The sequence below is a fragment of the Physeter macrocephalus genome, chromosome 14, assembly GCF_002837175.3.
Source record: "Physeter macrocephalus isolate SW-GA chromosome 14, ASM283717v5, whole genome shotgun sequence".
Taxonomy (NCBI): Eukaryota; Metazoa; Chordata; class Mammalia; order Artiodactyla; family Physeteridae; genus Physeter; species Physeter macrocephalus.
The window spans coordinates 64,431,898-64,449,490 of NC_041227.1; the positions used below are offsets into that span (position 1 = coordinate 64,431,898).

At 46.3% G+C, this 17,593-nt stretch overlaps 1 protein-coding gene and 1 long non-coding RNA gene across 2 annotated transcripts in view; one reads left to right on the plus strand and one right to left on the minus strand.

The window, feature by feature from the left end:
- The window catches only part of LOC114487692 (uncharacterized), a 192,854-nt gene that overhangs the window by 81,784 nt on the left and 93,477 nt on the right, over positions 1-17,593 (minus strand). The window contains exon 4 of the long non-coding RNA XR_003682962.2: positions 8,195-8,307. This is a non-coding gene — a long non-coding RNA (uncharacterized lncRNA). The remainder of the gene's footprint in view (positions 1-8,194; positions 8,308-17,593) is intronic.
- CACNG3 (calcium voltage-gated channel auxiliary subunit gamma 3) overlaps positions 1-17,593 on the plus strand; it is a 99,664-nt gene that overhangs the window by 76,575 nt on the left and 5,496 nt on the right. Inside the window, exons 2-3 of the mRNA XM_007105638.2 lie at positions 11,290-11,373; positions 17,429-17,569. Of these exons, the coding sequence (XP_007105700.1) occupies positions 11,290-11,373; positions 17,429-17,569 (225 nt within the window). The remainder of the gene's footprint in view (positions 1-11,289; positions 11,374-17,428; positions 17,570-17,593) is intronic.

Consider the following 17,593-nt stretch of genomic DNA (forward strand, 5'->3'; position numbering starts at 1 on the left):
ACCCGTGTCCCCTGCATCGGCAGGCAGACTCTCAACCACTGCGCCACCAGGGAAGCCCGGGGCGGGGGGGGTGGTTATTATTTTCATGGCATTTATCACTATTTGAAATTACCTCTTCCTTTTTACAGAAACCTTTGTTTTGTTCATTTATTTGTTCACTCTCGGTCTCTCCCCCACTAGCATGTAACAGCCTTGAGATCCGGAACCTACACTGTTTCATTCACTGATGAATCCGACGTGCCCAGGACACTGCTTCATGCAAAGCAGGCACCTCAGTAGACATCTGTTGAACAAGACTGAATTCAGGATGTGCACTGACAGCAGTTCAGGAACCTCAGAAGAGGATGTTTATTTCTCCTTAGCTCACTCACTCCAATGGCGCTCTCATTAGGAGCCGTGGGCCATAATTGCTGTGCCCCCAAGTGCTTCGTCTTTGCTCAGAGACCAAGTTGAGTTCAGAGTCCTCATTATCCGTGAATTCATTATCCAAATCCCTGCACATGCGTGGTTGCACAGACAAGCCAGCAAACTCCATCTTAATGTGAATATGTGATTCATCACTTGACCATTTATAAAGCCAGTCTCTACTCAAATACACCTCCAACCCCACCCCACCCCCGTTTAATACCCTACAATTCACAGTCTTTGCCGGGCAGCCTCTGTCTGATTGCCAGCTCTTGTCGGCATGTGACCATACAGTGCAAATAGGAGGCAAAAATGATTGCAAAGTGAGATTGCGTATCTCGCAAAATACGCAGGACTTCATGAGATGGATGTGAGGGGCACTGAAGATCTGCTGGCATGGTGTGACATGCCAGCCATGGGCGGCCGAGAGCCTGGCAGAGGGGCACTGGTTAACAATGGGAGAAGAGCAAACGGACAAGAGTGATGATGTGATAGGTGCATCCAGTGATTTGAATGTTAAAGGATTAAGAGAAGCCCTTGAGAAAATGATGACATGCTCAAATATGTTTTGCAGAAATGACCCACTTTATGATCCTGCTCTGAAAGTCAGACTTTATAATCCAGCTGGGAAAGTGAAAGATTTCATATTGGACCATCATGTGATTTTATCAGAAAAAGGATGCCCCCTCCCACCAAAAATCTACATAACTTACTTTTTGGTTCACCCTAGTGCACAGTAAGAAAAGATAAGACAAAATAAGCATATTCTCATAAATGATCTTTTCATTTTCAAGATAAAGCTGGAAGTACATCTTTGAACTTTATTATTTGCTATGAAATAATGGTCCCTATTTTTAAGTGGACTCCCCTAAAGGCTGTGGGTCTCAACCTGAGCTGAACAGTTAGACTCATCTGGGGAGCTCTGCAAACTCCAGATGCCCTGACTAATTAGTAAGAATCTCCAGGGATAGAACAGAGCATCGGTTTTTCCTACTGTGTCCCCAGCCCCCGTAATTCCCATTTGCAGCCCATGTTGAGAACCACCATTTTAAGGTAACTTATCCTCTGTAATAAAGAGGATATGTAACACTGCTTTAACACCAGGAACCCAAATATTCTTACAATCAGGTGGTGACTTTTGCTTTCTTAACACAAGTATGTCTGAGGCACAAACAAACTTGATGTTTGTTCTTCTTTCCTGATTTCTCAAGGCAGGTTCATCACAATGGGGACTTAAAAGACCTGTATATATTAGACAGGCTGAATAAGAGCCTTCTCTTCACAAGAAACCAGCCCTTTGCTGACTATTTAAACACACAATACCCTCAAGGTACTGGGATAGAAAAAGCCACCCTTGCCAGATTTGAGACCAAGGGTTTCCAAACTTCTGACAACACCATTCTCTGACACTAGCAGTTGGTCAGCATTTTTACACACACACGCACATAAATCATTATGTACAAATTATAACCACGCTGATCAGGAGAATAGATTCCATTATTTATCAGGAAGATAAGAAAAGAGGCTGGTAAAAATAAAATAAAATTTTAAAAAAGGGCTTCCCTGGTGGCGCAGTGGTTTGGAGTCCGCCTGCCGATGCAGGGGACGCGGGTTCGTGCCCCGGTCCGGGAAGATCCCACGTGCCGCGGAGCGGCTGGGCCCGTGAGCCATGGCCGCTGAGCCTGCGCGTCCGGAGCCTGTGCTCCGCAATGGGAGAGGCCGCAACAGTGAGAGGCCCGCGTACCGCAAAAAAAAAAAAAAAAAAAAGAAAAAGAAAGACCTGTATCGCTGGACCAGAGCCCTGGTCTCCAGTGAGCCTTGGTTTTGATTCTGAGCTGGATTTCAGGGGCCTGGCATTTCAGCTGGACTCGTGGCTGAGATGCGGCCAAGCTCTGGGCACTGGTTTGGCTGTGTTTCTGGGCTGGACCAGGTTCTGGGCACTGATGCTGGGCTCGGTGGGCTGGTTAGGAGGATCCACCCTCACTCTGAGCACACGGTAACGGTCCAGAGACTGCTCAGAAGTAATCCTTTGTCAGGTTGGGTGGTGCCACAGCCACCAAATTGTGCCCAGGACCAGCAGTGTGGGCTGCTCTCGATCCATGGGAGGTGGATGGGGCTCCTCCTGAAGACCGAGAGGCTCTGCCAATGGGATCGCCTCCCATCAGCGGAGGGACATCCTGGGGACAGCTGCTTCCCATTCAGGGCCTCCCTTCAGCACCGCAAACTTGAAAAGGTTGGGCCTTGGATGACTCTCTCGTTTCCCCAGGTCTTTCTGCTCTGGGTCTAGTATTTCCTGACTTGAGGCCCAAACCCCTAAAGGCAGAGCTGTCTTTAGCTGACCTAGAACAGCTCTGTCTGGCCCTTGCCCAAATCTGGTACAGCAAGCAGGTGGTCTAGGCCTATTCCTGCTGGGGTGGGCCAGCTCCTCAGGCTGCCTGCCTGGCTCAGCCCTGTATGGGTGCACACTCACACGCACACGCACACACATGCACACACACGCACGCACGCACGCACACACACACACACACACAGGTCTGCCCATGTGTAGATATGTCCATGTGGGGGTGGCAGGGAGGAGACACAATCTCCAGCTTCCCCCTGACTTCCTCTCCCCCGCATGCCCGAAACAGAGTTCACAAATAACATTAAGAGCTGTCCCTTGTTAACCATCTTCTTGATGCCCAGCGCTGTGTTAGTGCCACTTAGGGGATTTTGCTAAGATCTAAGGCTCTGAGGTTAGTTAGACGGACCTTGGTTTCAGGTCTCAGTTTCCCCATCTAGGAATGGATTGACTGAATTAACATACACACACACACAATACTTACCATCGCTCTAAAGCACTTGACAAATATTAACTCTTCTAATCCTCATTAAACCCCACGAGCTAGATACCGTTAGTATTCTCCATTTACAGATGAGGAAACTGAGACACACATAAGTTAAGTAACTTGTAGCTAATACGTGGCACAGCTGGCACTCACATGCAGGCAGTCTGGCTCCAGAATCCATACTCCTCACCCCAGCCTACAACCAGTAGGAATGCCAGCTCCATGGGGTGGTAAGCAGTACCCAGAGATCCCTTAACCCAATGCCTGGCCCAGAGTACATCTAAACAAACAGCAGATAATGTACTTACTTCTTTGAGAAATCCTAACATCTGCAGATTATTGATATTTTAACAGATGAGGAGACAAAGGCTCAAGGGAATAAATAACTCACCCAAGGTCGCCCAACTAGTGAGTTAGTAAGTGGTGGAATAGAGATTCGAACTCAGGCCTGAGGGCTCCAAGCTTTGCTCCTACCACTGCACCACACGACCTCTCTCCAGGTCAAATACATACCTGCTGAAGAGGGGGCAGACTCTGTTTCTCCAGATTGCAAGAATCTGACTTGTTTGTAAAAATTCACAGCATGGGCTTCCCTGGTGGCACAGTGGTTGAGAATCTGCCTGCTAATGCAGGGGACACGGGTTCGAGCCCTGGTCTGGGAGGATCCCACATGCCATGGAGCAACTAGGCCCGCTGAGCCTGAGCGTCCGGAGCCTGTGCTCCACAACGGTAGAGGCCACAACAGTGAGAGGCCTGCGTACCGCGATGAAGAGTGGCCCCCTCTTGCCACAACTAGAGAAAGCCCTCGCACAGAAACGAAGACCCAACACAGCCAAAAAAAATAAATAAACTAATAAACTCCTACCCCCAACATCTTCTAAAAAAAAAAAAAAAAAAAAAAAAATTCACAGCAAAACAGCCTAATCCCCACTTCGTGACTGTTGATGGCCATTTCCCAGGATCAGGCTGGGTGCCCGCAGTACTCGGATCTGAAAGGAAATACTCAGGATGGAGACTGAGCCAAGGAAAGTGGAAGCACCACTTTCCCTGGAGATATGGGACAAGGGCTTTAACAGTAAAAAACAAAAATGTCCCATTTTAGGGGCTCCCTCCCCACCCTGGCTGCCTCCCTTGCATGTCTGGAAGCCACTCAGGACCACGTAGGTCCTTTAGGTTACCCTGATCCTAAGGAAGAGATGGAGTTGACCTTGGTCCTTGTGCAACCCAACCTCCTAGACATTCCAGAGACCTCAATGCTGAAGGGACAGCTAGAAGGGCAGCTGATGGACCCGGTATCGCCACCACAATAGGCCCTCTTCCACCCACTGGCCTCCCTTGTGTCCCCCAAACTAACCAAGCTCATTCCCAACTCCAGAGCCTGTGTGCTTGCAGTGCCCTTGGCCTAGAAAGCTCTTTCCGTGGCTCTTCACACAACTGACTCTTTCTTTTTATCATGTCTGAGCTCACCTGTACCCCCGAACCACCTTGCCCCAAATTGCCCAGCATTTCCCCCACCCAATGCACAGTCACCATCACATCATCTTGTGGGCTTCCTTCAGAGCACAGTTATCTTATTCTTTTATTGACTATATAGACTCTCTTTTCCAGTGAGAATGTAAATTCTGAGGAACAGAATCTTCTCTGTCTTGGCCACTAGTCAATTCCTAGGACTTAAAACAGCTCTGGTACACTGTGGGTGGGTGTTTGATAAATTTGGGGGAATGGTGGAAGGAAGAAAGGAAGGAAGGAAGGAAGGAGGAGAAAAAGTTTGAATCAATCAATCTTCACAGCCCAGTTCTCATATCTGCCCTATCCCAGGTACCCATCACATTATCACCTGTCACCAGTGACCACTGGATCTGTCCCCCAGACCAACCACCATTGATCCTCTGAAAGCCCTGAACTACTACCGCCCCCCCAGATGGGGACTCACTCCCATCACCTCACTCACTCCCTCTCATCACCTCACACACTATTCCACTCTGCCTGAAGGCACACACCTCCCTTACTCGGATTAACTTTTAATTAACCTTCAGATCTCAGCTTAGACATGATTTCATTCAACATTCAGTTAACAAAAATCACTCTACGAAGTTATCAAGTGAGAGAATTTTTGGTGATGAGGGAAGTGCTTTTACTTTAATCTTATGCCATTCTGTATATACTGATTGAATTTTCTAACTACATACATATATTCTTTTAATTTAACAGGGATTATCTGAATATGGGATAATGGACTGCTTCTTATTTTCTTTGTAATATTTCTCTTCTTTGAAAAAATATCCTAATAAATGTTCCTTTTAAATGTCAGTGCCACAATGACTTAATTATTACAGCTTTATTTTAAGGTTTAATGTCTTAGAAGAAGCCAACTTCTTGAGTTCTTTCATTCATTCTACTATTTTTTTTTCCTAGCAAATTGCCTGCAGCTTCCCAAATAGACTATTCTATCACCTGGAAAAATGATAATTTTACCCTATTTTTTTTTTCTATTGTGTATAACTCTTAATTCTGTTTTATTTCTTCTTGCACTGGAGCTTGTAGAATCATGGTACAAAATCGAGGCAATTGTGGGCATTCATATCTCATTCTTGATTGTCATGGGACTATTTCTAGGGTTTGACCTTTGAGAAGGATTGTTGGTTTAAAGGAGGTGCCTTCCTCATAGGAAGGAAATATCCTTCCATTGTCTGAGCCAGAGAAGAACCATTAGCACAATCTTCTCTGCCCAGGATGAGGCTTGTTGTCACCCCATAGCCAGTCTCTGTAATTACACTTCAACACTTCGGGAAATCTCTCCTGGCTCTACCTGCCGTTCCAAACCTCTTCCTGGGGTCCTGGAGTCTGTGGATTCTCACAGCCTAGCTCTTCTACATGCTCTACTCTGGGTTCCCATCACCTCTTACCTGTAACCACTGGATCTGTCCCCCAGACCAAACACCACTGATCCTTCTCCTGGTTTACCACGTTCCTGGTTTCTGCTTCTCTCTGCCCCAGTGCCTTAGCCTAAATTCTGCTAGGACAGTGCTTATCTCTGTATCCTGACTTCATCCTTGCAGGGTACCTGTTTTCAGTATCTCTTCTGGCTCCAGCCTCTGCAGTTCATGGGCAAGTCCAATCCCACCCTTTTTTTCTTAGATTTACTGATGTGGGGAAATACTGATGAGAAAATGTAAGTGAAAAGAAGACCAGCAAGATCCTGATTTTATAAAACAATTTGTGTGGGAAAGCCTGGGGGTAGGGGCAGCAGTGGGGGTGTGTGAGGGGAGCCTGGAAGGAAACATATAGAAATGCTAAATAGTGGTTATTTCTGGGAGCTGGCAATATGCTACTTATATGAATGGCCAAGTTCACTTTTTGATGAGTGTATGACTTGTGCCAGCAGCTTCATTTTCAGTGTGGAGTCTTCCTCAGGGAAATTCTTGATTCCCTTTTCTTTTATATTGCTTTTTAAAATCTCACCATGGCACAAATGTGTCTCTTCTGGCCCTAAAATACCTACCAAAACCAATGGTAGGAATAGCTATAATTTATTGAGTTCTTACCGCGTGCCAGGAACTGTACTAAGTGCCTACGTCATTACCTGATTTTAACAGAGTTCTGTGGAAAATGCTGAGTACAGCACCAGGTGCTGTAACTACTATTACAGCTTCAATTAATTCTCATGACAACCCCATGAAGTTATTATTGTTATTATCTTTATCCTGGAGAAGGAGAAGAAACTGAGGTTTGGAGAGGTAATTTGCCATAAGTTCCTCAAGTGACATAGGGCCTGGGGAGGCGGGGGGAACTTTGGCCACCCAGAGAGCTGGCACCCAGTCCAAAGCGGGGGGGGGGCTGTTGAGGCCTGGCTGCTAGGGATTGTTCTCCCATGGAAATGTGGGACAGAGAGCCCCATTTTTCAAGAGAAGCTTCAAATGAGCATTCATGTGACATATCCTGAATTTTAAATTGCAGCAGCATATTTAATTTTTAAAAAATACAATAAAATACTACAAGTAAAAAACAGAACAAAACAAACAAGCAAACAAATACACCAAACAAACCATTCTGCAACCCAGATTTGCCATAGATGAGCATTATCTGCTTTAGAATCACCATCTTGGAGTACGTCCTCCAGTCCCAAGAAGGCCCAAATTCCTGTTTGCTTTCCACTTTTGCCCTCCCAGAGTTTGTGCTACTTCCCAGGATAGAAATCTCCAGGACAGTGATCAAATTTTCCTTAGCCAGAGAGTCAATATTTTTGGCTTTGCCGTCTCTGCCACAACTATACAGCTCTGCCACTTGGCATGAAAACCATAAACAAATGGGCATGGTTGTGTTTCAATACAATTTTATTTATAGACACTGAAAGTTGAATTTCATCTATTTTTTTACCTGTCATGAAACAGTATTCTTCTTTTGATTTTTTTTCTAATCATCTACATATGCAAAAACCAGCCTTAGCTTGTGGGCTATAGAAAACAGGTGGTGGGACACTTTAGACCATTTAAAATTCGTGACTGTTTCTCCAGGAGCTGCTGGTGTTTGCTGGCTCCACATCCTAGTTTCAGGCTGCCTTAAGCCACCTTAGGTAAGGCCCGTTTCACAAGCAGATGTGAGCATGTGTGTAGTTACTTATGCCCACGTGGTTCTGACTGGTCTGTTTCAGTAGCTTTCCCATTTAATCTTCAGCTGAACATTTCCTTCCTATGAAATCTTTCGTGGAGAATGTAAATCAGCTAATGATAGGTGGTCCCACAACCACCATCCTTGTCCTGCTCTGTGGCCCCTGATGCACATCACAGAAAAAGCACGGTGGATGGAAACACCAACTGGTCCCGTTCATAGCAGTGGATGGACCGTGAAATTATCATAAAGCCATCTGGCAAAGGATTTTGCTTACAACTCTAAAATGTGTTGAAGGGAGTGCAATTCACAGTAGTGATTATGAACTTGGCTTTGGAGTCTGGAAGACTTACCCTTGAGTGTGCCACTTATAGCTGTGTCCTTGCAGAAATCACTTACTTCAGAATTTCCTCATCTGTAAAATACGGCTCATAATACCAGGTACCTCCCCAGGCTGTCTTGAGATCTAGAGAGGATAAAACATGTAAAGTGTTTAGAATGGCACATGGTAGATGGTAAGTGCTTCATGTGTGTGACTTATTCTGATTTGTTACCCAGCCAGCTGGAAGGCGATGGGGCTTAAAAGCAAACAGGAATCTGTGAATGGAACTCTAAAATCCAAACAAGAAAAATGAAGGCCTTCTTTCAATATCAGGGAAGGAGTTCTGAGTTTGTTTTTCTTCCTAGAATTTCCTTGAGTCTTCAAGCCTTCTCTCCAAGACCCCGCCCTTTTGGTTCTGAGTCCATTCTTTGCCTGGTAAGCAGAGAATCAGAACCAAGAGGATGGGCTCATACCACATTGCATTTATTGTGAAATGCCTCTGATTTGGAGCCTATCTATAGTATGTGTTAAATACATGGCACTCTTTAAGACATGGAAGCAACCTAAATGTCCACTGACAGATGAATGGGTGAAGAGGATGTGAGATACACACACACATACACACACACACACACACACACACACACAATATCAGGGAAGGAGTTCTGAGTTTGTTTTTCTTCCTAGAATTTCCTTGAGTCTTCAAGCCTTCTCTCCAAGACCCCGCCCTTTTGGTTCTGAGTCCATTCTTTGCCTGGTAAGCAGAGAATCAGAGCCAAGAGGATGGGCTCATATCACATTGCATTTATTGTGAAATGCCTCTGATTTGGAGCCTATCTATAGTATGTGTTAAATACATGGCACTCTTTAAGACATGGAAGCAACCTAAATGTCCACTGACAGATGAATGGGTGAAGAGGATGTGAGATACACACACACATACACACACACACACACACACACACACACACACACACAATGGAATATTACTCAGCCATAAAAAAGAATGAAATAATGCCATTTTCAGCAACATGGATGAACGTAGAGATTATCATACTAAGTGAAGTAAGTCAGAAAGAGAAAGACAAATACCATATAATATCACTTATATGTGGAATCTAAAATATGACATAAGGGTGGGAGGGGGAGTATGGGAGGGATGGAGTGGGAGTTTGGGATTAGCAGATGCAAACTATTATATACAGAATGAATAAACAACAAGGTCCTAGTGTATAGCACACGGAACGATATTCAATATCCTGTAATAAACCGTACTAGAAAAGAATATGAAAAATTATGTATATATATGTATAACTGAATCATGTTGCTGTACAGCAGAAACTAACACAACATTGTAAATCAACTATGCTTCAATAAAACAAATAAATTTTTAAAAATACATGGCACTCATTATTATGAGTTAATAATAGGCATAATAATAATGGCTACCTTCATATTGTAATGGTAAAGCCCATTCAAATATTGATTCTTCCCTTCACCAGCTGTGACAACTCTCTTTCCTCTGTGATCCTGCGTTGTCTTATCATCAAACATCAGTGTGAATAGTCCCTACCTCCTAAGGCAGTGGATGAGAGTAAATGAGAGAAGAATGTAGGTTTCAGCTCTGTGCCTAGCCCACTAGAAGCACTTAAAAAGCGCTGGCCATTATCATGACGTGCCTAGAACTTTGCGAAAATTATCTCATCTTCATATATGGCCTTATTTAATTCTTACAGTAACTGCTCTGAAATATAAGCTCAGCTATGTGTGCACATAAGCCTTGTCCACTGTCCACGACACCACCTTGCCCCTCACCTCCAGGCCGTCTCTGCAGGCAGAGACAAGAACAATAAGGCATAATTTCATGCTGTGTTGTGGTGAGAGGTTCTGAAATTGTTTGTCATTTATGAGAACTGGCAGAGCCATTAGCTGCCCCAGAGATTGGTTAATTGGCTAGTTAACACACCACAGCAATTATCAAACACCCACAACAAGTTAAGTCAGGCTGATGTCGAAGAAAGAAAAGGAAAGAAAATGCTGTCAGTTTCCCCAGGGTGCACCTGTGCAATTCTGTGTCCCCTGAAGGAGTGAGCCACACCACAGAGCAAAGCAAGCTGTGGTCCTGGGCGAGGGGAGCGGGGAAGGGGGCGGTCCTGTGTCAGATATGAGCGTTATCCAATCAGGGAGAGTGGGTTACTCCAGAATCCGTGCCTGGAATCCACACCGAGGAGTCAGCAGACCTTGATTGGAATTTTGGCTCTACTACTTACCCGTATGACTTCAAGCAAAATTCTTATGGCCAGCTGCCTCAAGCTGCCTCATCTGCAAAATGGGAAGATAAATATATATATATATATATAATATATATAATATAATATATATAAGTATATATGAATATATGTGTGTATCCCCAGGGTGCACCTGTGCAATTCTGTGTCCCCTGAAGGAGTGAGCCACACCACAGAGCAAAGCAAGCTGTGGTCCTGGGCGAGGGGAGCGGGGAAGGGGGCGGTCCTGTGTCAGATATGAGCGTTATCCAATCAGGGAGAGTGGGTTACTCCAGAATCCGTGCCTGGAATCCACACCGAGGAGTCAGCAGACCTTGATTGGAATTTTGGCTCTACTACTTACCCGTATGACTTCAAGCAAAATTCTTATGGCCAGCTGCCTCAAGCTGCCTCATCTGCAAAATGGGAAGATAAATATATATATATATATATAATATATATAATATAATATATATAAGTATATATGAATATATGTGTGTATATATATATATATTCCACTTCCTTTTCCCGTTTCCCCTAACTGGGAAAAAAAGAAAAAGATAAGACAAGACAGTTCTCATGATGAATCCTTATGCTTCATAGCTCTTTGCCCTTCTAAATAGATCCCAACATCATGCAAAATCTAGGAAGCAGAAAGTTTCCATCTTCGGCTTTATTTTTATTTTTTTCCTCTACCGATCTCCTTTTTGTGCCCTAAGAAAGATGCTGATGGGCCAACCGAGGCAGAGCCTGCAACAACCATAAAGCGTCTTCACCGTGGGGGTGAGGGTGCAGGCTGGGCCCCAGGGGCTCTTTTCACCCCTCCCCCGCCAGCTCAGGGCCACGTTTGTTTCCGCAGGGGCTTTCCGAGGCGTGTGCAAGAAAATTGATCACTTCCCCGAAGATGCTGACTACGAACAGGACACAGCTGAGTACCTCCTGCGTAAGTTCCCCCTTCGCGGGTCCCCCTGGGGAGGGGTGGGCGAGGAGGGCTGCCCTGAGGTTGTCCAGCTGCCTCTGAGTTTGAGGCTCCTCAATACCCAGCCCCAGAAATGGATACATGCAAAGAAGCTTCAGGAAAATCTTTGCTACTAGACAAGAGACATTCAGGTGGTTCTGACATCTGAATCTCTTTCATTTCAATGAAATAGAAATAGAAAAAAAAAAAGGGGGAGCTGTGTCAAAACTGAAAAGTTCTTTTTAGTCTGCTTAGGAGGAAATCTAAGGATTTTCTTCAACTTGAATACAAGTTTTCACCTTCCCCAGAGGGCTGATTTGAGGTGCTAATGGGCTAAGTGCTAATGGGTGAGGTGCTAATGGGCGAGGTCCTAAGAGGCAAGGCCTGGGAAAATAGAAGCAAACCAAGGTTCACCCCCTCTTCAGTTTTAATCTCATTGGGGCAGGACCAGTGTCTCCCCCTAGATAGTCCCAAGGTCAGTAACCCGGATATGACATGGAACGGTCACAAACGCAGCACGTAGGAGGCAACAGTGTGCTGGCTTAGAGCAAGGGCTCCGGATCCGGGTTGACTCCGGCTTTTACTCCGGTGACGCCCTGCTAGCTGGGCTGGACCTGGGCCGGGCTGCTTTACCTCTCATCTCTCACCTTTCTTCATAGTCAGCAATGAAGATGATAATGTCATCCATCTGACAGGGTCATGAAAATTAAATAAGCTGATGCACGTTAAGCTCCGCCCGGGGCCAACATGTACTCACGAAGCCATACGTGTTGGCTCTTTTCTGGGGCATGGGATGAGCAATGGTCAAGGCCCAGTGGCAGCCACAGGCCTGACATTAATCCAGGCACAGAGAGAATTGGGGATTTAATGTAATTTAGATAGAATTTCTTCCACAGGGAGGTGTGTCAAATTCACTCAAAAGAAAAGTTCTAAGGCATTGACTAATTTACTATTAGAGAGTGTTAAATGTAACATTTTAAAAAACTGCTGTTATACATAAAAACTTCAAGAAATTGTGCCATTCGGGTTATGCTTGTAACTCGTAGCTCAAGAAGAGTGTTTTTAACAATTGAAATCATTGTTAGCTCTACTCATGCTTGCTGGTCTACGCGTGGGCAGTGGGTCTATATATGAGCCTTTAATCACATAACAATGTAAGTGGTGCGAGGGGGTCAATTTGAAAGAAAGTCATTTCTAAGCTAATTTTTAAAACATAAACATATTATTTCTCTTTTTTCAGTCCTTATCCATCTACTAGGATTTACCCAAATGCCAGCTAGAACTTATATGAGCAGCTTAAAAGGATCTGATGTGGGAATAGAGGCCACGTTTAGAGAGGTAGCTTGACCAAAGTTTGGGGTAGATTACTTGGACCTCCTTTTGAGGATGATTTTAAAGTCATCTCCAGTGGGGTTTTACCAGAGTGACTGTAGTTTTTCTTTTGCTTTCCTATTTTGAAATTTGCCCTGTTGGGAACTAAACAGAACTGTGACCTCTATTTCACAACTTGCAAAACTGATTTTAATTTCTTCCAAGAGATCCATCGCTTTTCCGACAAAATATATTTCTCCCCTCTGGGAAGGTGGAGGTCCTCACCATCAGCCACAGAACCAAGTTAAGGAGGGACCTTCCTGAGCACAAGAATTTCCTGCAGGGAACTTTGGAATCCCCGAGCCAGTCACGTGGCGCCACGGTCACGTTCCTGCAGGGGTCTCCGGGCCCATCCGGCACACGTGCTGAAAGTTCCTGTTGCGACCACACCCTGGTGGGCTGGGATTCTGCACATTGATTATCCTGCTATTTCCTCTTTCTCATGTGTGGTTAGGGAGGCTGCAGCTTAAACCTATAGCAGAAGGTTTAATCAGGGACTTCCCTGGTTGTCCCACTGCAGGGGGCCCGGGTTCGATCCCTGGTCGGGGAACTAAGATCCCACAAGCCCCGTGGCACAGCTGGAAAAAAAAAAAAAAGAACCAATCTAGGGTAAACTGAGTTAGGAGAAAATGGCAGCAGAGCATGTCCTGTGTGAGACCGACACCTGTAGCCTCAGTTTATAGAACCTGCTGTTATCTCACTTGTGGGGTAGAGGTGGGATCTGGCCACCAATTGGTTGACACATGGTTCCTGTACCACATGGAAAACAATCACATTCCCATATCTCATAGCCACACATTTCAAATATACACAACCAACACAATTCAGTAGCTTCCAATGTTCAGATCATCTCCTTCGGGCATAATCATACTTTAATCATACTTTGAAACTAAAAAAAATTTTTTAAAGGTGCTCTCCTTTAATCAATTGAACTCATCACATTGAATATTTGACCAATTCCCATCAAGTACACAATGGAAATGATCACTTTAAAGATTTGTGCACGCTTGAAATCACTGGGGACAGACCCACCCCTAATATTTGTGGGTTCCAGGGCCAAGGTTCACATGATAACCCGTAGGTCATATGTGTAAATATTTAGAAGTTATAAATAAGCTATGGCCACCCAAGATCCAAGCGCCTACTTCCCAGGGATTCCCCCCCTTGCCCTGGGGGCTAAATGAACCAGGGGGCCAGCCCTCCCTCCTGCAAGCCTGCATGGGAGCAGGGAAGCACAGAGCAAGCCGGGCCTGGGCCAGGACTGTGACTGACTGGCCTGAAGCTAGGATGGGGACTGATTTAATCACGCTCCCAGGGGTCAGGGCAGCTAGGATCCCTCCCGCTACGCCTCACTTCTCCCATCAAGGTTTCCAGGCAGTTTGAAGCCCCTTCCAAAACTTCCCCATTGCAGCAGGGACAGTTACTGGGACCCTGGTCTGCCCAGCCCCAATGGTGGGGGACTTGGGGTGACCATCCTTAAGCAAAAGCTAGAACTCTTTCATTTTCTTCTCCTCATGAAGAGAACCTCACCCCTGTCTGATTTCGTCGACCCCTCACCCCTGTTCTCCATCGGCCCTCCCAGGCAATCCCCGTAGGCGAAGTCAGCTACCAAACTTGCAGAAAACTTTTCCCATAAAAACAAACGAACAGGACTTCCCTGGTGGCGCAGTGGTTAAGAATCCACCTGCCAATGCAGAGGACACGGGTTCGAGCCCTGGTCCGGGAAGATCCCACATACCGTGGAGCAACTGGGCCTGTGTGCCACAACTACTGAGCCCATGTGCCACAACTACTGAGCCCACGTGCCTAGAGCCCGTGCTCCGCAACAAGAGAAGCCACCGCAATAAGAAGCCCATGCACCCCGAGGAAGAGCAGCCCCCCCTCACCGCAACCAGAGAAAAGCCCACGCACAGCAACGAAGACCCGACACAGCCAAAAATATATATATATATATAAATAAATGAAAATGAAAAATGAAAAACAAACAAACAAACAAAAACAGTCCTGGTGTTGTGGAAACCCAGTCCTCTGCATTCGGAGTCTGAGCACCGCCACGCAGTAGCAATAGGAAGGGCTGCAGCTGAACCCACAGGAAAACACACAATAAATGCAGGGGCATAAAGTTCTGAACGCTGAGCTTTGAACTTCCACGCCAGAGATGAACCAACCACCTTCCTGCTGCCCCACTGCCCCTCCTGCACGCGTGCCGGGACTTTAAAGATGCCACTGCCGGCTCAGAGGCTAAGCACCAGGCATGGGAGTCGTCCTCAACAACGCTTTCTCTCACATCCCACCCCCAATTCTGTTGGCTTTACCTTCAGGATGTATCCTGAGTCCCACACCTCTCCCCACCTGTCTGCCACCCCAGTCCAAGGCACAGTCAGCTCGGGCCTGGGTTCTTGCCATCCTTCAAGAGGCCCACACCTGGCTGCATGCTCTGCTCTCACTAGCTTAAAATTCTTCTTCTTCTTTTTTTAATTTGCTTTTGACGGTCATCCTTTATTTTATTTTTTCTTCCAGTTTTATTGATATATAAGTGACATACAGCACTGTGTAAGTTTAAGGTGTACAGCATAATGGTTTGATGTCCATACATCATGAAATGATGACCACAGTAAGCTTAGTGAACATCCATCACCTCACATAGATACAAAATTAAAGATATAGATATAGAAAAAAATGTTTTTTCCTTGTGATGAGGACTCAGGATTTACTCTCTCTTTTTTTTTTTTCTTTTTTTTTTTTTTTTTTGCGGTACGCGGGCCTCTCACTGCTGTGGCCTCTCCCGTTGAGGAGCACAGGCTCCGGACGCACAGGCTCAGCGGCCATGGCCCAGGGGCCCAGCCGCTCCGCGGCACGTGGGATCTTCCCGGACCGGGGCACGAACCCGTGTCCCCTGCATCGGCAGGCGGACCCCCAACCACTGAGTCACCAGGGAAGCCCAGGATTTACTCTCTTAATTTTCATATATAACATCCAGCTGTGTTAATTATATTTATCATGTTGTACATTATATCCCTAGTACTTATTCATCTTATAACCGGAAGTTTGTGCCTTTTGACCACCTTCCTCTAATTCCCCCTCCCCCCAGCCCCACCTCTGGTAACCACAAATCTGATCTCTTTTTCTATGAGTCTGTTTGTTTTTGATGTATATCTGATGTACAACACTACGTTGGTTTCCATTACACAACACAGTGATTTGGTACCTCTCTACGTTTCAAAATGATCACCATGATAAGTCTAGTTACCATGCCATCTTGAAATTCTTAATACTTTTGGAACAAGAGGCCTTGCATTTTCATTCTGCACAGGGCCCTGCAAATTAGGTAGCGGGTCCTGCCCGTCCTATTAGAATGTAAGCTCCACAAGGGCAGGACCTTAGTTAGCTAGTCTAGTTACCATGCCATCTTGAAATTCTTAATACTTTTGGAACAAGAGGCCTTGCATTTTCATTCTGCACAGGGCCCTGCAAATTAGGTAGCGGGTCCTGCCCGTCCTATTAGAATGTAAGCTCCACAAGGGCAGGACCTTAGCTCTTTTGTACCTCAGTGGACACAGAATTTATCCAACTGATATTCTGGCCCTGTTCCAGGAAATACTCTTATACTGGCTGGGTAAATACTGGGATCCCCACCTGAAGGTCCCTCCACCCCAGAACCTTAGGGCCTCTCTGTGATCCAGCAGCTGAAGAGTTAACACATGGGTCTCTAGGACGTTGCGTCTCCAGCCCTCAGCCAGCGTCCCCTTCCTCCCCTTAGAAGGGCAGCATCTGCACCCTTGGGGTGGTTAAACATTTCCACCAGTACCCCAGGACACAGCACAGCGCCTGGCATTTGGTAGGTGCCCGAAAATATTGTTGAATGAATAACTACATTTATTTGTTTATTCAGTGACTAAATGGGTATCAAATGGGCATTGCCAGACTCAGTACTATGCAAATGTAAGTGTGTGCTGGGACAGACTCTGCGTTTCGGTGAACAGCTTGTGATCTAATGGGAGTCCCAGGATGCCCTGTCGGCTATATGATTTGCAGGGGCCAGTGCAAAATGAAAATCCCGGGCTCCTGGTTCAAAACGCAGGCAAAAAAATGCTATCTCCTTTCTTCTGCCATCTCTCTCTCCATCTGTCATGGTGTCTTTTATTTGCTATGAAATGACACACTCCCTCCGGCACGGGAACACTCAAGGGGTGAGTGCATACCCTCGCAGGTGCCTAGGGCTTTCGGCCAACCCTGGTTCTCCCAGCGTCCAGGCCCAGGCCTCCACCACAAGCCAAGGGTGCCAGTGGTCTCTGGTTGGGGCGGGGGAGTGAGCAGCTGAGGACCCATCCCAGGGAGGACGGGAGGCGGGGAGGTGATGGGGGTTGGGGCGCCACGTGGGTAGAGGCTCCAAGCCCAGGGCGCATGCTCCATTGACCCATCAGACTTAACTTACAAAACACACGTTCAAGATAAAGCTATTAAGAATTTCAGGACGGTGACTAAAGAGCATTAACCTCAAGCCCAGGGCCCTGAGCCACCGAACTGGTCTCGCACCCATGTTAGATGCAGGCTCTGTCCTCCTGCTCACGGGCTATCCTCCAGCCAGGCACCACCCCCCCATGCCCGTGGAGGGGGGATCCCGGGGCTGACTGGGTGCAGGGGGAACCCTCTCTCTTTCTCTCCGCAGGGGCTGTGAGGGCCTCCAGCGTCTTCCCCATCCTCAGTGTCACGCTGCTGTTCTTCGGCGGGCTCTGCGTGGCGGCCAGCGAGTTCCACCGCAGCAGACACAATGTCATCCTCAGCGCGGGCATCTTTTTCGTCTCTGCAGGTGAGCATCTGGTCTCAGACCTGA